Source organism: Zosterops lateralis (genome assembly GCF_965231275.1).
Source record: "Zosterops lateralis genome assembly, chromosome: 3".
NCBI lineage: Eukaryota > Metazoa > Chordata > Aves > Passeriformes > Zosteropidae > Zosterops > Zosterops lateralis.
The window spans coordinates 1,277,787-1,305,080 of record NC_139764.1 but is presented as its reverse complement, the minus strand read 5'-3'; the positions used below and the strand labels follow the sequence as shown (position 1 = coordinate 1,305,080).

The window sequence follows — 27,294 nt, the reverse complement described above, 5'->3', positions numbered from 1 at the left end:
ACTCCACTGGGATGCCAGGCTGTGATTTCATCCCAAAAGCACTGTTTGTGCAAGAGTTGCGCTTGCAGTCCTCCCACTGCAATTACAATTACGATACAAACCAAGGCCTTGAATGGCAACCAAAATTCAGTTGTAACAGGGGTTCCAACACTGCAGCCCTGCAGCTGCTGAAACACAAAACATTTAAGGTGCATCTCTCAGTGAACTAGAAACCCAGCTCAGTTGAGAACTCAGAGGAGGAGCTGTACTGACCTGGCCGTCCGAGTCAAAGGCCAGGCAGGCGACTCCGTGCGTGTGTGCATCCTTCAGGACAGACACGGTCTGGACACGGTAGGAATCCCAGATGCAAATGTAAGGATCCTTCCCAACCTGCCCCGTGGCTACCAACGTTTTATCCGGGTGAACTGCAAGGCTGCAAACAACACACTGAAAGTTATAACGTACTTTGGGAATGATCACAGCAGCTGTCTTCAAAACTCGGTCAATAATTCCAGTATTTACTTGAAATGTTTTGCTGAGACTGACATAGTGAGTGCAGAATACAATTTATCATGTAATAATATTTCAACTAGATAAAGGAAGAGCATAACCAGAGAATTTTTAAATACTTTTGATTGATAAACTGATTGAACACAGACTTGGATCTTATTCTTTCACAGGTTTATAATGGATGATCTTTCTACTAATTATTCCTCTTTTGCACATCAGCTCAAATATTCTGAAATATGGACCAGAGGCTGAATGATGGATATTGTTCACGATGAGAAACACACACAAGAAATCCTCTTGTCTTTATATATTTAAACATAGCAATCTCAGAAGAGACACAGAAATAAATGGTTTCACCAGAATCAAAACATTTCTGTTTTGATTCTGTATTTCTTATTTGTATTTCTGTTCACAACCCTTCAGATATGAAATAAGAATAAAACCTCTCTGCAAAGTCATATGAATACAAAGGCACTTTTACACAGTTACCCAGGAAACAAATTTGAACAATGGCTGAGTATGTGAGCTATACATGGAATAAGGAAAAACATCCTATTAATAAACTGGCACTCACCAGGTGGCTGAAGGGAGCTGAATACTTCCGCTATCCCAAGAACAGATAAAACTAATTATTAAGAAAAGTTAATCCAAAAGCTCAAGAAAGTTTTGTAAGCATATGCATTTCATAAAAAAAAGAACAGTTTTACCATAATTCAACTGTTTTATCTCCCCTGCCCATTCCTTCTTCCCCCTCCAGGCTTGAGTTGTACATTATATTGTGTGTCAGCTAATTCACCTCAGTTCTACACCTATACAGGCAATAAAAGGTGACACCACAAACTTAAGGTGAGCTAGCTGTAATTAACTTAGAATACTTTTCTTCAAGAAAAGTAAGAAAATATAATTGGGCTAATCTCTCTCACTGCTAGAGCAGAACTTAATTACGTGTGCCACAATTTAGCACAGAGCAGTTCTCACATACCAGAGCCTCCTCTTGGGTTAAGAGCACAAACGCATTTCCTAAACACCAACACGTCAGTACTGAATGTCTCTGGGATTTGTTTTATTCTTTTTGATGCATGAAGTCAGCCAGTGGGGGAACTAAAATTAGGGAATAATATCAATTTTTGGCACCTGAATTAGCAGTCTGATTTCCCAGCCCTGCTGAGGACATTCATCTCCTGCCACCAGCCTTTCCAATGCGCTCCCCCGTGCCCACGTTCAGTCTGACTGTTAAATAACCAAGGACTTATTTTTGGCATACAGAGCAGTGGGTTAGAGGAAGGAAATAAAGGCAAATTTCAAGAACAGCTCTTGGTGACTGTTTGTTACTTGGATATGACTTATATGCTTGATGCATGTTCAACTACAAAAACTGTAATTGTACCTATACAGTATCTCTGTTACAGTGGACATGTGCTACCTTCAGGATGTAAGATCTCCGTGCCCTTCCCTGCCTCCGTAAATGGGTATCAACTTCACTGGCTGTGTTTTGAACTGAAAAGCTGCATTTTCTAAGCAAACATCCCATAACTAGACCATTTGTAATGAAACCACATTGCTATTTGCACCACTGGAAAACACTAAAATACTGAATTTTTTGTTATATTTATACAGAAATATCTTTAGAAGAGACAAGGCATTCAAACAACAGCAATTTATGGTATAGAAAACACATTATTACAGGATTAATTCCTATTCCTTCTACAGGGAGAACAAGATCTATGCAGGATGGGCAGAAGAAATTTCCCCAGAAAATTTGTCTCTGTTTTCCAGGTTTGAGGGAAAAGGATATGAACTCCCTCTTGCTAAGAAGCTGGGATGCAAACAAAGGATCAAAGCAGCAGCAGTTGCTGGTGGTGCTGCCCACTGGCCCTGGTAGCCACTTCCCCACAAGACAAGAACCTCTCTCTGTGGGAACAGCAACAGGAGTGGCTGCACACACAGGGATAGAGGCAGAGATCAACTGCTTTGGGAGTGCCCATTCCCTTCCTTCCAGGAAAAGAAAAGAAAGCAATGGGATTCCTGGCTAAATACACTTGTGTATATTCCAAAAGCTCCGTGATGTGTCTACAAAAAAATCTCTTTAACCCAAGTGCCTCTCCCAAGGCACTTCTTTTAAGCAAATAATCCATTCAGGATGAACCAAAAAGCTCAGATAATATTTTAACATTATAACTCATTAATAAAAAGGTCTGTTAGGAAGATGATCTTTCAGGGAACATTTCCTTTTCCTTCCCTTCAAAGATCAACAAGCCTGAATCTAAGCATCCAAGGCTGGAACTGTGTTAATTTAGGATAATTAAAGATGCCAGACACATGTTGCAGCAGGGTCTGATGAAATGCTCTATAAAAGTCATTAGTGGATCCATCTGGTCCTGGGCCCTTGCCAGATGGGAAACTCATACTACCTCCACAATTTCTGTTGCAATAATATCCCAATCCAAGATTATTTTTTAAATAACACATTAGAATTCCAAAGGACTAAAAGTATTTGTTTCTTGTTTACATTGTATTTCTGTCTATATTGCTTTTCTGCAAGAGGTTCCATACACTTATAAACAGAGTATGGATCTGAAGTTCCAAGATAGAACTAAGTAGAAAAGTTTAGATCTGGCTCAAGCCTCAGAAGCAGTTACAGAAAAGGTGGAGGTGCTCTTTTCACATGGATGCACAACGAGAGGACAAAGGCAAGAGACATGAGCTGCTTTGTGGGAAACATTGTCTGGATACAAGGAAAACATCCTTCACTAGAAAAAGTAAAGATCAGAACAGTTGCTTAGAGAAGTGGTAGAATTCCCATCACTGGAAACAGTTTAGGACTTAATTGGTATGACAGGACCTTAGATAACCAAATCTAAGGCTGTGCTCTCAAGAGAAAGTTGGATTGGATGATCTCTGGAGGCCCTTTAGAAACCAGAATTTTCTATGGCTCTAAATACAGAAATACATCATGAAAGTCTAAAGTAATCAAAATAAAAATGCATTTTGGCTCACAGCAGTTAACTTGCATTAGATAATTGCTCCCTGATGCTGCAAAAAGCAAGCACTTCTGTTATCTTTAATACAGGCACGCAGAATTGATGGAGACCTTTAAACGGGTGTATCAGATGAGAGACAGACATTTAAATCTCACCACTCTGGGTCTTTTAAATGTATCACTGCACTATCCTATTTATCAGATAGGCAAAACACTTTCACTGCAGCAGAAAACTGAACATTTGCTTTTGTAGTTTTGGTGCATAATTTATGTTTTCTATTTCAAATCCCATATTAATTTGAATCTTTTTATGACCATCCTATCAACTGTTGGCTGTTCATACAAACTAAAGCTGGTTTCCAGAACATCCCACTAGACAAAAAAGAAATTGCTTTTTGTAAAGGAAACAAACACCTGCAGTTCTGAATGAAGTCACTGTCTTAGGTGGACTGTCACCAGCTCTTGACAACATAATTCATCCTCAGTGCTGGGACATTTTGCACTTTAAAGCAATGTGCAAATTTGATGTTAATCTAAAATAACTCTAGATAGTTAGACCCTGACCAATTAATCTCTACTTCAAATCCATTCAGTTTTGAATTTGGAATAACATTTCCTGTTTAGACAAACCTTTACAGAATTCTGCAGTTTTCTGTAACAGTGCTAGATCATGTTAATGGAGACTTAGGGAGAGGTAGATATTGTCTGTATTCTATCAACTCTCTTCAGGAAGTCTCTTCACAATGAAAGTGATAAAAATGAAATTTGGAATGTTTATCTTGTAATGTAGCAGTGAGGGGCCAACTCCATGGCACCCCCCCCCCCCCCCGACCACCTTAAAAATGGACCTCGAGAGCTCCATTCAGAGAAGCCCAGCACCGCGGCTCCCCCACCCCCACCGCCGGAGCAGCCAGCGCTGCCACCACCGAAGACCGAGAGAGAGGGCTTCGAAGGGAGGCGAGGCGCAGGCCTCGCCCCTGGTCTCCCCCCGTGCGGGCGGCTGTCTGCAAGCTCCCCACTCCCGGAGCGAGCCGCTGGGGCGGAGCTCGTCCTCGCCGGTGCCGTGCTGCGGCGCAGCGGCCTGGGGCGAGAGCGAACAGAACCGGCCGCTTCTCCCCACCCACAGCGGGGACCCCAGTGAGTGGGGCCATCCGGCCCCGACCCCCGCCGCCACAGGGCTGGCTTCCGGCGTCCCCACAGTCCCCGCCGCTGCCGAGCCGCCCGCCCCGGTGCGGCTCCTGCCGCCCCTGCGAGGCGGCGCGCCCCGGCCCGAGCCCCGGCGCGGAAAACCCCAAAGCCTGCAAAACCACCATGTGGCGCGGCCGCCAGGCAGCCAGCCTCCGCTGCTGGATGGCACGTCCACGAGCTCCCGTGCCGTGTCCCTGCGCCCCAGACCGCCGCCCCGCTCCAAAAAAAGGGAACTCACGCCCGCCACGTTCCATCCCCACCTCACAGCCCTAGTGCTGCCCACCATCAAAACCTCCAAGACGCCATATTGGATTGCGAAACTGCCATGGGAGCCCGCAGCCCCTGCTTCCTGGGGGCAACCCTGTACATGCAAATTAGAAACCCCAGGTGCATCTCGGGACTCTTTTAACACCAAAAACCCCTTATAAAAATAAAACTAAGTAAAATTAAAACACACAAAACCCAATACTAGGCCATGTAAACCCTAGAGTATCAGGAGAACTATTTTTCCAGTTTTTATGACTCACTGTGACTTGAAAGTACCAAGCCAGAAGTGAGACCCCGAGGAAAACAAAGGAAACTCAGAACTTTGGGTGTACTCCCGACAAGGGAAGAGTTTTCCAGCTCTGCTGTCCTGCTGCAGAGCTGACAAGGACCCTCCTCCTCCACGGCGCATCGGGCTGCCACACCCCTCCAGCAACCATTGTAAGAGCTGATTAATAAAGGCATTTTAAGGAGATTAATATTATCTCCGCCCTTTATTTATTACAAAAGAATTCATGTTTCATGATAAAAATCACCTACAAACCCCACAGTTTAGCAGAACAGAGAACACAGCAGGTCTTTCTTCAGAATTTAAGTCAAACTTGTGAAGTACTCAAGGCACTGACTCCGCTACACTTGAACAATGAACATATTAGACAACAACAGTTTTTCTGAGGTCTCTTTCTCTGTAGCAAAAATATCTCTGAAGAAACAATATTTCCAAGAAGCTCCAAGCCTGTCCCAAAATAGCCACAATGTGCCAGCAGGTATTTTCTCCTTTGTTGCTTCCTGCTGCTCCTGGCAGGACACTTCCAGGCTCCTGGCAGGCCAGCAGCACATGGGACCACCAGAGAGCTTCTGCATTTTACTGCTCACACAGTGCTAAGGACAGAGCAGTCCTTGCATAGCAGCAAAGAACACAAACACTCACTCAGCAATTCTCCATTTCACAGGGCAAAATGAGTTTCTTTCCTCAGTTGTGGGGTCAAAAGTGAACTCACTGTACAGACAGAGCTATTTTAGCAGCAAAATAAGGCAGGATGCAGCCTGATCCCTGTTTCTGAATACAATATAAAACATCATCAAGCCCCATTGAAAGAAACAATGCAACAAAGACCAGCAGTTAAATGGAAGCAAATGCCGGGGCCTTCAGAAGCAAGGGATTATCCGAAAAGGAAGAGGAACAAGGTAACAACAAAACAACCTGCACAAACTCCTCCAGATCTGTAAAAAATGAGAGAGCATTGAGAAGAAAACTGCAGGAATCTGACAGGCTAATCCTACATCTAATCTGTCCCCAATAAGTTCTGAAACACCAACACCACAACCATATTTTGAGGAAAATCCAGCTCTTAATAACATAGGAGATTGTTGCCCATGCACAACACAACACCTTTGGCTCCTCCAGCACAAGCCCAAGACCTGCAGAGCAGAATGGAGTGGCAGGCAGATCACACACCATGATAACCAATTTTATTTGGCATGTACCATAGGGGAGGTGAGGGAGGCTTTGGAAGGGCAATGCAGACATGAGGAACAAGTAGGAGAACAGAGAGAACAGCTCTGTTGGTCCAAAGACATAGAGACTCTGTGTATATATATGCAATTTCTCCATATCTGCATGTATAATACAGTTGATGCACACATTCATACAAGTGAATTGCTTTTTTTACACATCTGAACATATAGCTCTAATGATACTTTTAAATATACTAAATATTGCCACATGCTTCTTGCAAACAACTCAAGTACAGAGCATATTTATCCTGACAAAATAAAAACATAAATGTTGATAAAAATACTGCAATGGGCAACACTTTCATTTACTTGATTGCTATATGGCAGTATCTTGTTTATATATAACAGAGAACAAGATATGTGTACAGAATGATGGGCTTTCTAAAAAACATTTAGGCATTTTAAGGTCCAAGCTCTTACTAACTGTTCCACTGCTGGTTTTCCCCTCCATGCTCCCTGCGTGGGAAGAAGAGTGATACAGACACAGGTTTTAGCATTTACTCATCACTCTGCACCAGCTTCCTACTTCCAAGAAGCCAGACTGCCTCTGAGCCACAATTCTGGAATTCAGTGGCCTGTCCTAGACAGCTCCCATCTGCTCTGAGGAAGCAAACACCCCCAGACCAAATGAAGCCAGAGCAGACCATCACTGAAATCACTGTGTTGGGCTAGGCCACAAACCAAGCCCGGATTGAATCCTTTATGAAGTGGATGTGTAGCTCAGAGCTAATAAAGGTCCTGGAAACATTTAGAGTGCCCTGGAGATCCAAGGGGGATCTTGACAGGGGTTTTATTTCTGTCTATTTTCCAGAAGTCATCTGAGATAGAATGGTGACAGAAGCACACAAAGTTATAACCATTCTTGCCACTCTTTATTCTTGGAAAGTTCCTGGTGACCTGCTCCTTGTGCCAGTGTTTGTTATTGAAGCCCATGGAGTTATTCCACCACATGTCAATAAGGTCTGTTCAGCTGCCCAAGGCTTATTAGAACTCTTGACAGATCAGGTCCAAAAGGCCTGAGCATGGCAGAACATGGAATTTCTCGTGGCACTATGATTTATTTCCTTGCACAGGTTTATTTTATGGATAGCTCATGGATATTTTGAAACTCTTGAGCTTCTCCCAGTGTAAAGCTCTTCTCCCAGAGATTTTATCTGTCACTAGAGGACATGAAAAGAACGACACTCACACAGGTTGTCAGAGCAAAAAGAGAGACAGTTTATTTTTCACCTGGGTTTATGTAGATTCTGGACAATGACCAGAGACTGGAGAGTGAGGCTGCCACCTCTCCAACCCCACTGGTCAAATTAGAAGTCCATCAACTGTCCCTCCTCCAGAGAGGAATGCGAAAACAATCACTTTGTTTATGTTACAATCCGTGAGAAACTCCACTACAAAAATGCAAACATCAGAAGGTTGAAAAAGATCAGGGTGACATTATCCAAAGCCCACATTATGACACTGAAAACTAAGTGTCCTGGGTTGCAGTGTAGGATGTACACAAAGTATTTATTCTATCACCATCTTCATGAACTGTTGAAACCAGGTGGGGTAGTGTTTTCCCAAGCCTCCTGCCTTTTCTGCTAATGGCCTTTGGAGTGTCTTCTGATAATGGCCCATGAGTCACGGGTAACTCCCTCCAGGGGTTATCTCTGTTAATGGGCCATCAAGGACCCATTTCACACTTCTCATGCTATTGTGAGATGTTCTGCCCAGGGGGAGGAGCCAAGCATTCTCACCTGGATATAAGCTGGTATGTGAGACAGTGCAGGTAGCACTTATCCACTGGATTCCCAGAGGACCAGAGCTACCAGACCTTTCTACAGGATCACTGCTTCAGGAAGAGCACCTCACCTGGACTGCTTCCACCATCCTGCTCAGGTTGTATTCTGACTCTGTCAGTGATCCTTTGTGTTATTGTATTTATTTTATTTTACTTTTACCTTTCTACCTTTCTTCTTATTAAATTATATCTCTGACTTGGAGCCTCTCATTCATTTTGCTTTCAAACCACAACACTAAGCAACAACTGCTGATGTTCACATGAATTGTGGGTTTTAAGTAACAACTGATTGAGGAAAAATACCCAGTATTTCTTATGAGCTACACTACCCCAATAAGGACCCTGCTGTGTGACTGAAATTCAACGACCATATTCCAGTTTGTCCACACATGCTCGAGTTCCCATTTGAGTCCAATGATGTTTGCCTTCGTGATGATGAACCAAACACTCATTTTGATGGCCAAAGCAGTTGTAAATTAATACCCAAAACAGATAGAGATGTCACCCATTTCAATATAAACATTATGATTTGATGCAATCAGTAGAATGGACCTGAAACAATCAGTTGTAAAGAAAAATCTGCTAGAACAGGAGACTAAAAAGAGAGAGTTGGGAAAGCAAAAACTGTACTTAGTTCAGCATTGCATTTGCCCCTACCTTATTCTATGCTTATGATACTTTATGGACAATGTAACACATTCTGTAATAAAATACACAATAAACCAGCAAGTAGATATTGGTCTATGATGCTGAAATGAAAACAGCAACTTAAATGCTATCAGTGATTTCTCAATACGTGGAAAGCTAATGAAACACTGCTGTAAGTCCAGTACTGCTCAACAGGAACCTGCAACACTTTTGTGTTCATCTGGTATAAAGAATTTGAAGGCTGGTCTGAACACTGAGATGGAAAATACAAAATTCATACATCAGATAAAGCCTGGAAGTGAAGAAATCACTGTCACATATTGGAGCCTCCTTTATTTCCCGTGTTCACCTTATTCCAGCCTGATTGTGGAAACACCAGAACCAAATGCAACCCAAACCAGATACACAAACCAGGTACAGCTGCTGGCAATCAAACCCTTTATTTTTTCCCATTTCATCACACTCCAGGGCTGAAACAACTGAAAACGATCTGGATGTAGCTGTGCCTTCCCCCCAAAGGCGGAGATGTGACAATCATTCAGGCTGAGATTAAGCTGACAGCTCTACAACTGGTGGTCACAGTGAACAACAAATCTGAGCACTAATTAATTGCCCACATGCACTAATTTATTAACTGCCCGAAGCACGGGGATGGGCGCAGATGGCCCCCGTGCTTGGCAGCACAGCAAGAGATATTCCTGGGGGGGATTCTCCTGTTCCCTCCGGAGGCTGACTCAGGAACAACTGCTTTGACATTTCCTGGATCTACTCTGCTTTTTGTATAGCCAACAGTCAGCACTGAATACGGGTATAACTACGCAGATCACAGTCCGAATCAAAACATTTGCAGGAACAGTTAAGAAAGAAGAGAGGGAAAATGGGAAGAAAATTTTGGAAACAGGACAGACAAAAGACAGAGCTGACAAAAAGAGGAATCACGGGGAGCTGCAAAATGAATATAGAAGATGTGATAAAAATAACTAAGAAGCCCAGAGAACAGCCAAGGGGAAATGGGAAATACTGCAGAGAACAAGGGGGGAAAAAAACAGCCATTGTCACAACTTTCCTGGTTTGCTCCCACTTTCATTTTTATTTTAAGATATTTAATCTCATCCTATTGAAAATCCCCAGGTATAGTCACATCTATGACAAATTGTGTGGTCTAACAAAACTCCCAGGCTGTTGTTAAAAAATTCATACTGGGATAATAATACTGTTTGCATAGGTTTGCCCTCACCTGATGGTTAGAAATAAGGACTTTAAGCCTAGGGCAAGTGTTCTTACTTCAAGGGCAACTAACACACAGCTGCATCCAATTTGGGGGTTACAGCTGCATCCTATTTGGGCCTTCTTCTCATGGCTATCCTGCCCTGCAATATTTAAAGTTTAGGCACTTTAATGGCAAGAAGAGAAGAGGAAGCTTTTGATTCTATAATATATCAAACCAACACACTGCTGCATTTCACAGGTCAGAAGCAGGTCATTCTTTGTACACTGAATGTCTACAGGAATGATAAATGTGGCAATATTAGATGTGGCTAGTAAAAAATGCTCATTTTTAGACGCCTCAGGACAGTGGGCGTTTTCAGTTCTTCTAAGAATGCTTTTTTCTTGTTATCTCATAGGAATGCAAAGCCAAGACCAACAACTGTTCTCAGGGAAAATATCTTTCTAGTTCAGAGGTTGAAAATCAGTAGAAACAGGAAGGAAATATGAAATTCTTATACGATCATGTGGAAATCCTGCTCTCTGTTTGGCCATGCTGAAGTGAATAACAACAAACATCAACTGGGGCAGAAACCACTGCAGAGCAAATAGGAGCCATAGGTAACATGAGAATGGGTCTGTTCTCTAAACTTCCAGTCACAATAGATCAGTAGCAAAGTCAGGAATTATCAGTTCTATGAACAAACACTCTTGCCAAGCTTCTGAAATTCTGCTTCACCAGTTAATTACACAGAAAACAAATACAAACACTACTCCTAGAAGTTCAAACACTGTTTATAACAAATACTTATTATAAATCCATTTGCCTTTTGTCTAACAATCCAGACAAAAAAAGGTTTCTCTACAATTATCCAAAACATAGTTTTATTTTTTTGTGAAAAGCACTTACTTAAATAAGTGTGACTTTTGTTACCTTGCTTTATATTGTCTAACACAGCCTGATAATTCTAAGTGTCAAGTGTCTCTTTTGTGTGAGACAGATTAAACAAAACCTCTGTTAAACTTCTCAGGTAACAGAATTTACCTGGTTTCCCAGAGCCTATTCAAGCTGCAAGACCTCACCCAGCTACAGCCTGTTATTAAACAAAAAGCAGCAAAGTGCCATTGCTTTAGAGCCAACACACAGAACCATTAAAGATTAAAACCAACACCTTGATTTCACCATACTCCACTGTCCTGCTGATGACAGAGTTATGCAGCACCATGGTAAAACCAACAAATGATTCACCAATAGCCTATCAATACTGTGCACATAAAACCTAGAAAGATAAACAAAAAACACCAAAGCAATACACTCAGTATTTAATGCTGATTGGAAATTCTCACTGCTACCCCTTTAGGCTTTTCTCCTTTGTAAAAGAAGTACTTACCAAGGCTCTGGAGCAGCTCTAGAGAGGGCAGTTGAACAGCTGAACCCTTTATATAAGCTCCTGCTCCCTCCACATTCCAGCTGACCCAGGTTTGTTACAAATGAAGGCCTGGCAAGCCAAGGTGCAGGGACTTTCCTTGCCTGGTGCTTGGGTTAGTTCTGTTACTTCCAAATCCTGCTGATTAAATTCAGGTGAAATGCTCACCTGAGAACAATCTGTGCTTAACAGGTGGTAGACAACAGAAAATTCTCACAGGACAGAGCTGCTTTTAATCAGAACAAATGCTAAGACTCAAGTCCACATCAACTTGATACCACAAAATTCATCCTCCAGCCAAGGTCCTTTTCCCCAGCGGAATCTCTGATGTCTAAGACAGGGATGTTACACTAAACATCTCATGGATCTGAGGTGTTTGCTTGGCTGAGTGGAGGTTTCTAAATGTCTAGAGAAAGGAAGCTCATTTTGAAGCTTTATACTGAAAAAAACAATCCTTATTAGTCACAAGTAAGCAAAGGACACACTTTTAATGGGAGTTTGGCTCATGGCACTGCCTGCAAATATTTGAAATGTGTCCAAAACTCAGCTGTTTACACTGAAGGATGGTGTGTATTTTGCTCCACTTGTGAAAGTACATCTAAATACTCTCAACTCACATATATTAGAAAAATCACCATCAACACACATCTTCCTTCACTCAGCACATACAAATATTGCTAAGTTTATCTTTACAGAAATTACTGAAATAGTAGCAAACTGTTACCCTTTGTGTAAGACCCCAAAAGTCTGTGAATTAAAGAAGCTGCACCTCTATCTAGTGAAAGGCAGAAATTCACCTTGTTCATTTTTAGAAGTTAATTGTATACAGAAATTATAATCAGGAGAAAGGTTTATTGTATTTTGTTCTGTTTCTTGTTTCATTGATTATTTTTATGTGTAAAACAATAATTCTATTATGCTTAATTGTCAAATCAGCTTTGTATGTCACTTAAAAATGTTTTGATTGTTCCACTTTTCATTTCTTTTTAATCCTTAGTATTTTCCTGAGATGCTATTGAATATTTCCTCTAATTCATATACTGCCATGTTTTGTAAGTATTTTATCTGCTTTTATTAAAAATATATATAAATAAATTAAGGAGAAAATAAGGGAATTACTTTATTAGTTACTTAGGAAATAAAGTTCACCCCAGTCTGGAGGGCCATGCAAAAGCAGGCTGCCTGAGAAGTTAGAAAGTCCATTTTATTATTCCACCAATCTACTGTCTATTGAAGTACAAGAAAGAAGCAGCTTAAAATTTAAACATTAATAATAATTACACAAGCCAAAGGAAAATATTCCTTTGCCTTCTGGAATCTCACCAAGGTTGTGCAAGCTCTAAAGATGTATTTTTTTCAGACTCATGTGGATATGAGCAGCACTTTTGGATGAGAAGCTGTAATTCATCAGGACTAGAAAAATCAAATTGCTTCTTAGACTTCTACAATAGAAAATCTTACTCTAGAGAGTCCAAACAGCAGGAGTTAATACCAACATGCCAAGTGCATCAGACATCCCCTGTCTCTGCCACAACTGCTGAAGTGAAATAAATCAAAATGCAGTTTTTCTCAGAGTTGTTTCCACAATCATAATGTTTTAAGTGCATATTAAAATGTAGGATTTGAGCACAATAAATTCAGCTAACTCAACTTACTGCCTCCCCAGGGTCTGTGAGACACACCTCAAGGTATTGTTATTAGAATTTTGTACTGCAAACCAGCTTCTGAGCTGATTTGGGGATTCAGATATTTTGTTGTACTCCCAATATAGGCAAAAGGGTCAAATGGGAAGCAGACTTAATTTAGGTAACCATGCATTGGAGGAATTCCCAGATTTGCCATAGAAGGAAGAATAAAACTGAGAAGAGTCCCATGCCAGTGGTACCTAAGTTTGCTGGTTTAAATTATCTGTATTACAGTCTGCAGTACTGACACACTTGCAGCTTGGCTGAAAATACTGCTGTCAGTGTTTTCTGATCAGATTTGTATTTCTGAAAGCAAAAGATTACTAGAGATGACTGATGTGGGACACGTTACCCACATTTTTCTCTCGCTTGCAAAAATATCAGACAAATTGGGAAACAACCAGAATCTTAATGCGTGTTAACTTGAGCAATGTATTTTGTATACATTTGCTTTTATTTTTGTATTCTGCAGGCAGCTGGAATAAGTAAAAAAAGATCTGTAATCATCTCAGAACTGGAAAAAAAATTGACTGCCAAAGCTTTATTCTAGATTCACTATTTAAATATTAAAATCGTAAAATTATATGCTTTCATGATCTTATAATCAAGCCATAAGCATATCTAGAAATGTTTGCACTTTCACTCTGGAAATGAGATTCATAACCTGGCTGGAACACACCTTAAAAAATATTGTTTTGTTTAACATGGTATTAGAGAATACTAACTTTTTAATTTAATTAGAAAATGACTGAAATTATTGCATTTCAATGTAATAATATTCAAGTTATCTTATTTGGCTGAAAATAGGGCCCATTGGATGGGGTTTTTTAACTTTTTCAAAGCTATCCAGACCAGGTGCAACAGGATATCACTCTTTATTAGTGTTTTACAACCTCCAGGTACAGTTCAAAAAAGCCTGGATATTGGCATCTATTTCCCAACAATTCCTCATTTTAAATCCTCCTTCACTTCGAGATGTAGGTTTAGGAAGAGGAGCCTTTGTAGGTTTTCATTTAATGCCTTTACAGGTAATACACACAGTTGAGTCCCAGTTCCTCCTAGGCAGATGGAAATAGCTTGTTCCACAGAAGGTTGGTCTCAGGTTTCAGGTGAGTGTTTTGGGAAAAATCCAGTCCCTTCTTCAGAACAAACACCTCTGCTGATGAACTGAATTGCTCTCAACGACTCAGGGGAAGAGCCACAACACAAATACGGATGTTAAGGCAGAAAGGTGAGAATGGAACAAGCAAACAAACCAAAAAGGATGCAAGAATGGAATGAAGAGGAAATAAGACAACAAGGAAACTTCCCAAATATTAGTCAGAGAGTGTCTCAGAGTTAGAGAGACTGAGGCAGCCTTTAGAGGGGGTGACTGGGGGGTCATGATGAAGAGCAGATTCCAGCAGCTGAGTGGGAGTTTAATTGATAATTCTGAAGTCATCTCCCTGAAGGCTGGTGAGAAGCACTCATCTTTATTCACTCTGTCAGCTGGGCCTTCTTGTTACAGCAATGTAAGAAATATAAATAAAATAAATCTGAGAAAAAAGGAAAATATATTCAATCAAATGAAGCATAATCTAAAATACAAGGATTCTAATTAAGAAAAATAAAGTTTATGTTCAGAATGAATTAGATGCTGCCACATTTTTCTACAAACCAAATTCCTCAGGGCTTCTGCTGGTTTCTGAAAGAGCTAATCAAAACCACATGCTTACATTTTCAAGGTAAGATAGGTGAAATGTGTTGGCATGCTGCATGAACAGCCAAGTCTGGGGAGCCCCACATCCATGAGCAATCCAAGAATGAAATAGGAGACCAATGAGGCATTGATTTAGAAGAATTAAAGACTGTAGTCAGATAGTGCTGAGATAATGTAGCTAGGACTTCCCTTTTGCTAACAGAAGCCAGACTGAAGGAACTGATAAGGAACTGATAAATCATGGGAGCTGTCAAACTAGGCTTTTGCATCCTGAATAATCAATAGACCCCATGAATACAATACAATCATAAATCAAACAGTCCTGGAAAAAACAGGATTTAGCTGTCACGAACACTAAAGGTTAAAAAGTCAAGGGAGGAAGACCCATCTTACTTCATCATTTTGGGACCCTACCCCATAAAAAAGACCACCGACCCATTTCAAAGAACAAACTACGCATGCTTGATGGCTTTTTGGGCTAATTACCATACGAAGCTGGGAATGGGAGGTACCAGAGCTATGAATATGCATTTGTAGTTTGTGTATTCAATATCCTGTACATAAAAGACCCTGTAATGATCTGTAAATGGCGTGTGTGTTTTTGGGAGCGATCCCGCATGCTGCCCACTGCCCGGCGTCGTAATAAACATACACTTTCTAACTTTAAACTGTTAGAGAGTCTTTGTCCGTCACAGTTGGATATTGGTATTAGATCAATATCCATAGTTTTTAAATAAATCACCAAGCTACTCTAGTCATTGTCCCACTGGAACTTTCCCATGTGGGGTGGTGGACGCCAGAGGTACCAGTAAAGCAGCTCTACCTCCCTGACTCGTGGGAGTGAGGAAAAAAACCGAAATCCAACATGTTAGAAACAGTATGCTAACATTCCCACAGGAAAAACCAGTGCAGGACATAACTGAGAATGACATCTGAAATGCCACGCTCTGTCTTCAGAAGAGAGAAATGAAGAGCTAAAAATCCCCATGACCTCCTGAGCAGAATGCAATGTCTCATGCCTTAAATTCGTGCTGACATACAGGAAAACTCTTCTCTTTTAACATATTTGGGCATGTTGTCCTAAAGCCACAGCCCAAGCCCCAAAGAACAAACCATGGTTGTGGTAATTGCTTTTTTTTGGTGACTCTCGCCTTCTGTTTTTTTGTCTTTTTAAAATTTCTGTCACATACTAGAAGAAAAAAACCTTCCTGTCACAATGCAAGAGGTTTGGGGTTATTTTACTAGAAACATTTCCTAGCAGCCTAAATTTCTGCCAGCACTCAGAAAAAGCTTAGATGTGCCAATATTGAACAACTATACGTAGTCCCAGCTTAGCAATTCTAGGTTTAAATGCAGTCCGTTCATAAATGGAATGAAGGGACATCACTCCCCACTGCTTCCTCCAGCACAGAAAAGAGGGAAGTGAAAGGGGTAGTTGTGTGATGACATTTAGTCAACAATTTATTTGAAAGATTAAAAAATCAATTTTTAATATTTATGCATTATATAATACTTCATAATTATATCATAATCGTGTGTGTGTGTGTGTGTGTGTGTGTGTGTGTGTGTGTATACACACATACCATTTATATGTATCTGTGTTTGTACATATGTTTAAAAACCCAGAGCACAGTCCTGACAATGACTGGGGTGGATCACAGAAACTCCAGCTCCGTTGATGGCAGCCTGTGACAGCTGGAGAAGATGTTCAGTTTTGAGAGGCTCAGGCTGATAAAATTGTTATATCTGACAGGGAGGAAGAAAGCAGAAAAAAATGTGTGTAATGCACTAAACTGTCATCCTGTATAAAGTAACTCTGACCAACCTAATTGACAAGGTAAAAGAACATTTACCTCTAGGCAGTGGGGAGTCCCACAGATTGAAAATGAAAAATAACAGGTACCACAGGGAAAATGTGGAATACAATACACATTCAAATAACTATTTAATATAGCAAGAAACAGGGCATTCTGAAGAGCTGACTTATTTATCAGTAGTGTATTCATACCTTATTTAGTCTGTCCTCAGCTGAAATACAAAATACATGGTTATTCCTAATTTAAATTATATTATGACCCTTCACTAGGTCTAATAAGCAACAAAAATACAATTGTGAAGTTATACTGATGTAGACACAAGTGCCAAAATATTCCCTGCTCAGACAAATGCATGCTGCTTTCTCAGCTCCCTTACAGGAAAATCATGCTTTATCTCACATAATGCCAGCTCTGGGAACAAGACTCTCTGTTCAGATTTACAATATTCTTAAAATAGGCATTTGCAAAAATAAATAGCTGTCACCCATCTCCCATGCAGATCTAAGATTTCCTCACATGCCTAGTCACACTCCTGTATCCACCAGGCTCTGGAAAGTTAAAGATCCACAGCCTGGTTCCCATCAAAGCACACAAACAAGCCCTGGAAATTCAAGTATTTTCTAGAAATTTTAGACATGGAAGATCAGTTTACTTCCAAGCTTTTAGAATAATCCATCTGTGTAACAGAGCAATTCATATGTTGCACATAAGGCAGTGCCCACAGAGTCATCATCATGGCTGGAAAGCAAATTATGTCTGTGGTAACTCCACTGAAAGGAAAGAGAACAGCAAAAAGTAAGGGAAGAGTCTGGGAATTTAGTAAGTTCTCTGAATCAAATAACTCCCCTTCTGTGCTGGCTACAAAATGGATAGCTGGGGAAAAACGTAAAGGAAAAAAGTTCTGAACCTCTCTTTAGTGTTATTTTAGGCAACAAACTTGGTAGAGGTTTGAGGAAAGCTGCCCTCACGTGTGGAATAAGCTCAGGTCCTGACCTTGAGGCCTCAAGGAGCATCAGAGCCAGACAATGGAAAGAAAATACACAAATGCCTGACACACTGTTCAAAGCCCACAGGCCACATCCAAATCCAAATCTACAGTAACTTGTCATGATTATGGGATTGGTTTACAGACACTTCAAAATGAACTCTTATCAAATGTAAATACAGCAAGTTTCAAATAGAAAGTTATGCCATGTTGTTAATGTTTTCCAGAAATAAAATTTTCAGCATTAAATTTCTGAGGAAGCAGAGTGTCACTGGAAGTGTCCACCAATCTTCTTGCTCCTATGAAAGACTCATCAGACATTCTGAAATGATGCTCACAAACCCACTTCAGCCTAATCTGTCCTTCCACGGAACCAGCTGCATTAGGCACCCTCACAATATAGGACCCTCCCTATTATTCAAAAAGTGTCTTCTAATGCAATATAGAATAATTAATTATCCAACCAGTTATTAATTTTACCTGTGTTTTAACGGATGTGCAGCCAGACACAGACACAAATAGGAAAGAGCAGGTGTGAAGGTATGACACCACCAAAACTCATGACATGCTGTATTTAAGGGAGATTACCATGATACAAAGAATGCCTTTTTAAACTCCCATTTTGTGAGACTAATACCAGGAGTTATATAAACAAACATGGAATTATGCCTTTCTATGTTTTTATGTAAGCACCATGACTCGTTTTCTTGCCTATTACTATTATTTCTCTTTTACTCTTGGTTTCTTAGCCAACTCTTCAGAGCAGAGACTGGGAACCTGGAGTTGTGCTTTCAGTGAAACTTGAGAGAGCTGGGCTCATCCGAGCCCTTTCTGCTGTATTTTAGGCTCAGTGCTGCAGCGGAGGCTGAAGAGTTTTGTGCCATTATGTAACTGCCTGGCAGCATGTAGCTTCAGGCAGTTATAATCTGGTTTACTGCTTGTCATTTGCTAATACTTGGGGTTTTTCTCTAGCTTATGGTATCAGGGATGTTACAGGGGGGTTTGCCTTCCCCTTCCCACTAGCAGAGAGAGCAGGCTTCAGCCATGGCTGCCAGGCTCATGTGGAGAATCCAGCACATCCCATCCCCTGTGCCTCCTTCTGCCCCAGCACACAGAGCAGTGCCCGTGCCCTGCCCATCAGGGCGGGCTCTGCTGACGGCTCTTGCGGCACTGGGGGCTGGAGCTGGGCAGAATCTTGGAGCACAAACCCGGGGTAAGATGCGGGTGGTGCTGTTCCAATAAAATCTGCTAATCAAGTGCATTCAGCGGGGTTGGGCAGACTTCCAGATTTAACTATACCGTGGCAGACAGCCAGGAGTGGGAAATAGCAACACACTCGGTCGTGAGCAGGGACAGAGAAACAGGTCTCTGCATCGCTGACTGAAGATCCTAATTTCTTTCAGAGCTTTAAAAATTACAAGCTGTTAAAGAAGGCTTTGCACGTCCTTGAAAACAGTTCAGTTGTCTACTTGCTTTTCTATTCTCTTAGTTCTCCTGAGCAAAATATCCTTTTTCCTTAATTCTTTTCACCCATGCCAGGTAAGACAAAAAGATATATCACACCTAATTCTTCAGTACAAACCTAAGGTAAGAGTTACAATGGACAAGCTCTCCCTGGGAAGGGAGCAGCCAAGAGCCATTGCGAGGCCTCCTTTAGGTGTCTGCACTTCGCTCATTCTGCAAACAAAATTAAAATGGTATTTTTCAAGCTGTATTTAATTTCTCTCTCCATGAAATCAATCTCCTTAAAAGAGGAAAAAAAAAAAAAAAAAAAAAAAAAGGAAAATCTGATAGAAGCCATGGGAAAACAAAATATAAAAATAAAATTAACAAAACCCACAAAGCCCTCAAAACTCTACGCTCTTGGCTAAATTCTATTTCAAAGGAAGAAATTACTTCATATCTATTTTCTTAAGATTGCAATTATTTATAAAATTGCCTTTTTTCCACAAAACTATTAGTGTTCTGCCTGGGAGGACCTGAATTTATGAAAAGTGATTTTAAAAAGGATAAAAGAAGAATTTTTAATAATCTGAACTGTCCTTGTCAGAGAGGAGATAAGATGGAAGAGAGACAAGCCTAAAACAGATGTGTAGATTCCTTTAAAAAGATGTTCTTCCTCCACTTAATGGAAGAGAAATAATGGGAATTAGCTCTCATAATTTATTCTTTGCCAAAATTTTCTGTCACTATATGAAATGTCAAATTTTCATTTGAAATTATTTGAAATATTTATTTGGAGATCTGTGATAGTTATATGACAAACTCTATATTCCAAGGAGTCCCATATCCAAAAGAAGGCCCCCAAAATTTTGAGTGCATTCTGAATGGCACGACCTGTAATATAGAAACCAACTGATTAAAGGATGCAGTGTGGGAAATAAAGGAGGAGGAAAATGCCACACACAAATGAAAAGGAAAGTAGCATTTCTTTAACACCATTATTTAACAACATTAAACAACCAAAAATCTCATCAAGTTTCAAAGAAGAGAATGGGAATGAATGTGGAAGGCAACAGTGCTCTGTTGTGCCTCTTTGATGGTGAATGGTGAATGAATCACTTATTGACACAATTAATGAAATCTGCCAGATCCATGGAGTCATGCTAACCCAATGTGCAGCTAAGAAGATACAGCAGTATTCCTAGCTGGGATTTGAGTGGGTTACTTGTTCTAAGTATCTTTTGTGCAATTCTCTTTTCTGCAACCCCATAGCCCCACAGGGTGCAATTCTTTAAAACTTGGTTCCAGTGTTAGGAGGTAAAAGGGCCACCCAGAGCAGGTGACAGCAGAGGGACAGCTCACTGCAGGGCCACAGCCACACACCCAACCAAACCACAGAGAACTCCCTGGGGAAAGGCAGTTACATCATTCTTCTCTTGGGAAGGAGGAAATGCATTACAAGGAATGCAGCACAGAGATGCCCATCCTAAAGCAACTTGAGATCCCAGACAGAATCACACAAACCTCTTCAATCTGGCAAGCAAAAGCTTTAAATTAGCTCTTTCAACTACAGACAGCTTTCATAAAGACTCAATATAATATCCTTTTAGATACTTGTGGCCACTTCCAGATGCCACATATTTTAAAAAACCAAACAAATCCCCTGAGGAAGTAAAAAGCCAGCACACATGCAACAATCACTTCATCTGCAGGAGACCTTGAACCAGAAACACAACTGTATATTATAAACTTGTTTTACAGCCATTAAGAAAGAGTAGTTTCACAGAACAGCATTTCAATTTTTTCTTTAAATAAATAATTTCTAAACAGATGAGAATCACTCAAAATCCTAGAGGGATCAGGAACCTGCTGTAGAACTACTGCTAAAATCTCATTTAGGTGCAGCCACGCTTGTACATATTCAGCTCAACTTTTACTTAATCATAGATTCCGGCGTTGGGAGAAACCAAAAGATCCTTTGGGTACCTTACAAATAGTGCTCAAACACTAGAGAGATGAAAGGAAAAGTTAAAGAAATTTACAGAAGTTAAAGAAATTTAAAGAAATTACTGTGACTAACCTCCAGTTAAAGAGCTCTTAGGATACAGAGGAGGAGGCATGGTCTGCCTAGTCAGGGTGAAAGCAGAAAGGCTCCAGCCTTAACTGCAGGTAGAGCTGTAAAAAACTGAGGGTGTATTTTATTGTCTTTTTTACTACAGTCAATTTCTAAAATAAACAACATCTCTTGAAAAAAAACCCAGAAAATTCTTCTTCAAAAGTATGGCTCATCTTGCCCAAAACTGTTATTTTGCAATTAATATTTGCAAGTAGTAGGTTACTACCACAGTAAATGACATATGCAATATTTATCTCTGCATATGGAAGACAGTTTCTGAGGACGAGGAAGCAGATGTTTGGCATGAATAGATTCCCAATTTTCATGTGGAGGCATCAATATTTGTATGACTACATATAAACTGCAGTGGCAGTCAGCAATTTTTATGTAGGGTTATGCCTTGAACATTCACATCTGCTAAAATAATGGAGGCACTCAAAATTGCGTATTAAAAAATCCAGTAAAATCTTTTGGAACAAGGAGTGTCAGGCAACCAAAGTAATGGGGCTGCTGTACCACTCTGAGAGTAGCCTTTATTTTACATTCTGGTTTAATTACCATCATTTTAGTGTATTTCCATCCATCTGTCACAGAAGAAAGAACAGACTTCACCCACAGCAAGCACAGAAGTTCCAGCAATAAGGTCAAGCACACCAAGGTTCATTGTGCTGCTGGAATGCCCAGAGAAGCCTGACTAAACACACACTTGGCCTTAAGATCAGGCCTAAGGCTTTAGAGGTCTGGTTAGAGGCCTTTACCAAAACCACCTCTAAAGGAGAATTAAAATTTGATTGTCTCTTGGACAGACAATGCAGACAATTAAATGTTCCTGGGCAAGAAATGAACCTCATGAAAAACAAGCTGATGTTCCAAAGTACAGTCTTTAAGTGGGAAGAAAAGAAGACATTTTTGCTCTTTACTAAGATTCTCAAAAACTTGAGGAGTTGGCAAGTCAGCAGAAGACCTTTTTACAGACCTCAAATCTCCTCCTACTTTCACATAGAAACATTCCAATACTTTGAGCTGTATATATATATATATATATATATATATATATATATATATATATGAAATTAAGCTAACTCATACAAAAATATTTTCTGTTATTTTTAGTTTTCATCCTGGTAAAGAGTGATTACACACAACTACCTGATTCATAACTCCAGGCCATCTGAAATCAAGTTGAAATAAAACAAGTTTAAAAATGCAGAGACCTAACACATAGGAAATGTAAAACAATGTTTTTAATTTTTAATTTAAAAATTAAGTTTAGACTGCTCTGATTAAAGGCTGTGGTTCAGTGATGACCATTCTCATCAACATATAGTGACAAATGCTTGCTGAGTTTCTCTGCACTTTTAACTCATTTTAGTATTTCTAAATCACTTTCAACAAGATACTATCACCGTATATTCCAACACATCTAATGCGTTAATACAGAATTTAGGAAACCAATTTATAGCAGCTGATAAAAAACTGATAAAAACTTCAAATCTAAGCACAGCATGGCACTCAAATAGATGCAAAAGAGGCCACTGGAACTTCATGGAATAAACAGCATTTCCCCCAGGTTGTCCAGCATTGAATGCATAGGAGGCAACAAGCTGATTAGAGGAGTTTTTATAGGGAATTAATTTCTTTAACATGAAACTCATTTAACAACTTGTCACAAAATAGCTCCCAAAACCCTACTTCATCCCAGGTGTGCCATGTCTGGATGGCTTGGTGGAGGCACTGGTGTAGCACCCACATAAGAAACAGGGCTGGAATTTCCGTTGTTGAAAATCTCGCCTGTGCTCTTACCAAATCTCAGCAGTCCTGTGGGATCACCTCAGGTGTCCAAAGTCCAGGGTTAGCCCAAGCTGCAGCTCCCATGTACTGATATAGACAATAACCACAGTAACCTGAACACCACTCTACAACAAACAACTGTCACCATCCAAACGGTAGCAACTGAACAGAAGTTTAAAGCATTTTAGATCCCTTCAAATTAGCATAACCCTATAAACAGAATTATTATAACACATAATTTTAAATAAAAATAATAAAGTACAATTTAGATCTTCTGTCTCTGAGGTTTTGATTTGCATAGCTCTGCCATCAATTTACTAATTCCAAAACTGTATTTATTGTGGTCAGCAATACACAACATTGCTTGAAGCATATGACTCCTTTTTTCCTCTCAGTAGCAAGACAGGAAAACCACGTCATGATACATGCCCTATCTCCTGAAACGACCCCTGTGGAGAACATGGCAGGCCTGCAGTGGCTCCCGCAGTAAATCCCATCCCCACGGCACAGCTGTGGTTTTAATTCCAATCTGTCAGCACAGTGGCACCCCCCCAGTGCACTTAGAGCAGTATTCTGATAAATCCCACACTGCTGGTACGCTGTGAGCAGCCTTACATAAACAACAGCTCTGGAATCCATGGATAACAGGAGGGCTTTGCAGGTAGTACAGAGACCTGGGAGAGAAAACAGGCTTGCTGCCTCACGAGAGACTGCACGGAGGCAGTCATGATGCAAAACTACTTTAGTAAATGCATAACATACAAAATATCAAATTCCACAAGGAACCAGAGTGTATAACAATATAACATGTCAGGACAACTGTTCAATACTGCAGAAATTCTTGGAACTCAAAAACAGGGAGAAATAACTTTGTCACTACACCAGAGGAAAAATTTCTCAGGGTTAGGAATCTCTGTTAACAAATGACTTCTACAGAAATAGATAAAATCAATTGTATTTTAAGTGATAGTAAGAATTATATCAACTGGTGTTTTGTGTGTGGTTTTGTGGTTTTTGGGGGTTTTTTTGGGGTTTTTTTTGGGGGGGTGGTTTTGTTTTGTTTTGTTTTTTGGGTTTTTTTGTTGTTTGGTTGGTTGGTGGTTTTTTTTGTTTTGTTTTGTTTTGTTTTTTCTGTGGCTTTTACATGCACAAATTGCAGAAAAATTATAGGAAAGAACTGTCTCCGTTCAACACTTAATTGAGAGAAAAACAAGGATTGATTAAATGATCACTGTTCTACAAGTAATGTACAATACCAAAGTAAGAAAACCTCTTCTTTTGAAAGTTTTCAATTACTGTCAAAGCCAATGCTCTGGAGGCTATTCACAAACTCCTCTGCAAAGAAGGACTCACTTAAAGTTTAAATCAGTGGTTCAGGACCTCATCTCCTTCTGAAGTTAAAGGAGGAAGTGCTGGAAGCACAGCACCTGGTGATGGCTTCACAGAGAACACAAGACAATCCCAAGCTCCCTTGCTCCTGCTCAGAACATCAACCTTATTAGCTGAGTGCAGAACATTCAGTTCTTGTACAGGTAGAGCTTGCCTTTCAAATGTGAATCTTGGAAAAAATGGCATTTCTCCAATACAATACAATTTGATCCAATACATTCTGGTCTGCTTTAGCCCAAACTGAATTATGTCCAGCTGCATTATTTTGATGCAAAACAAGAGACAGAACTATTAATCTTGCAGAACGTATTAAACATACACACCTGCCCTTCTCACCAAGGACAAATATCCCCATTCTGCCTCCTCTCAAAGGAGAAAGGGTGGATCATCTGTAAGTAACATTTATTTTATATCTCAAACATTCTCAGTGATTATGTTCCTTCATGCTGGGTTTTAGTGCTTTCTTACTGCTGTTGTCACACAACTGCTGCTAGAAGCTTGCTTTTAGGGAACACTCACAGTAAATACCAAGATACAGAAAATTCACTCGTCAGGAGAGGACTCAAATTCTCCTGTCCTTCTCTACAACAGGGAGCCATGTGTGTTTCAGTGAGGGTGTTCACAGGTATGACAGAGACCAAATTTCTGCCAGATTAATGGAGCTGACAAGGCTCTGTTAACTGGGAAATCAAAATTCTGGGTTCAAGGTGTCCTTGTGATTTCCCTGCCTCTGACAAAGTCTGCCCCAAATGGATGGCTAATTTATAAATGTGAGAACTAAGGTATGCTGTTACTATATCCAGAAGTCTGTGTGCTACTGGCATGAAATTTAACTTGTTAAAATGAATTAAATGCCAGCGAAATGCACAAACTTCATTATTTCTGTAATGTGTAGTAATACTTAGTTTGTTTTCATGCAGGGTTCCAAGTTTCACAGTACAAAGCAGATGCCTCCAAAATACTGACTCTTCTCTGAGCAGCCCAAGTGTCTATTTTCAGCAGCCTTTTGGAGCTGATAATACCTTTGGAACCAAAATAAACTTTGATGCACCTGTACTGTACTTGATGAAATGCTGCTGCTTTAACACATCCTAGAGAAGGAGAGAAGACTACTACGAGGATACACAGCAGCCAAAAGCTCTTACTGGGAAAAGTGGATGGCTTTCTGCAAACAATGATTACATGAGGATTGTGTGGTTTGGTTACAGAGTGTCAAAATTTTGGCTCCAGCAGATGCTTCCACTGCACTCCCACACCACGAGTCACCTGGGACTGGTTCTGGTTTCACATCATCCAGGAAACGCTTCATTCATGCTGAATTGGGTGAACAGGGAGGGCAGCAGATAGCTGTGCTCAGAGGAGTGGCATCACCAGGCAACATCCTTCATGAGGATATTCTAGGCTCAGATTTCTCTCATCAAGAAGTAGCTACATTAATTTTCTATTTTACCGATGTAAATTTCTGTATTTTGGACAGATTTTTTAAACAATATCTTGAACGCTGTAACAGCATTTTTATTTTGTGAGGTGCAGTAAAAGAATCAGCAAAAACATCAATTAAATCCACTTCTCGGGCAGAATTGAGAGAAAGAAACAGTGAACTGGACAGATGAGGAGCAAGACCTGTCCTTCTGTAGCCATCTTGCACCAGCACACTTGGGATTTTTTTGCCTGGAGTGCGAACAGCTGAACTTGATTTTGATTTACATTTTCTGGATGATATTAAAACCGGATTAATTTGAGCTACGTGTCAGATTTATGGCACTCTCGTGCTGGGATTTTCTGAGGGTGAGGAGAGCTACACCTGCCTTCTGTACGAGGTCAGAATTGATGAGCTGGGGTCCCAGCTCTGGAAACATCAAGGTACTGGAGCCACGATTTTGCAGCACTGTTGCACCGAGATCTTTCCAGTGCTGAGATGAAGCGCTTTGCTTTTGATGCAGTGCAATAGAAAAACTTAGCCTTCCCTCCCTTATTATTGCAACATTTTCAAGCTTGGCTACAAAATAATGATAACCAACAGTATCTAGAGATTCAGCTCTCGCAGAGACGGCTGCTAAGAAATCTGAGCTGCTCTAAAACGGCAGGTACAAGCCGAGCTGCAAGAGGCGAGGAGGGGGTATTCTGCCAGCACCACATTCTCCTCCCTTCCCTTTAAACCCCACCCCACCCCACCAGCAGAGAAGTCAGCCCCCTTACCTGATAATATCGTCGTTGTGCCCCAGGAAGAATTTCTGACTGTGCTCCCTGGTGTTGTAAACCACGCCGACTCCAGCCACGAAGTACACCACCTCTTTCCCTGCCGTGTAGTACAGGTTGTTGCGGCACTGGTGTCCCCGGTAGCCGTACACCCACTCCAGCCGGAGCTGGCAGCGCGGAGCCGTCCGATCCGCCATGATAACCAGCCCCCTGCCCACCGGCACACACAGCCCAGCGCCGGCCCGCCTTCCCCCGGCGCGCTCTCCCCTTCGGAACGGCGGCGATCCCCGCCCGCCTGCCGAAGCCTCAGGTGTCCCTTCCGCGCGGGGATGGGGATGGGGACGGGGATGGGCAGCGCATCCGCGGATCCGGGATGCCGCCGCCGCCGCCGCGCTACCGCCGCGCCGCCACCATCATCTGCCGCCGCCGCTGCCCAGGGCGAGCCGCCGCCGCTCTGCCGCCGCTGCGCGACCCGGGCAAATTCTCGGGGGCACGAAAACGCACCTACATAAGCAGCAGACCCGGCTTTTTCTCTTTCCGAAGGCAAAGTAACTTCTGTGCGTCACCAGCACCACCTGCCAAAGTCTCCCCGCTGCGTCGCCCGTGTTGCACCTTCTTGGCTTCCTGCACAAAGCTTCCTGGGCGCTCTTCTTTTTAACATATCTAC

At 41.1% G+C, this 27,294-nt stretch overlaps 1 protein-coding gene across 1 annotated transcript in view; it reads right to left on the bottom strand.

The window, feature by feature from the left end:
• EML6 (EMAP like 6) overlaps nt 1-26,824 on the bottom strand; it is a gene marked incomplete at its 5' end in the record, with an annotated part of 91,382 nt that extends 64,558 nt beyond the window's left edge. Inside the window, 2 exons of the mRNA XM_083856913.1 lie at nt 253-412; nt 26,628-26,824. Coding sequence (XP_083713039.1) covers nt 253-412; nt 26,628-26,824 — 357 coding nt within the window. The remainder of the gene's footprint in view (nt 1-252; nt 413-26,627) is intronic.
• Nucleotides 26,825-27,294: the final 470 nt, after the last annotated feature.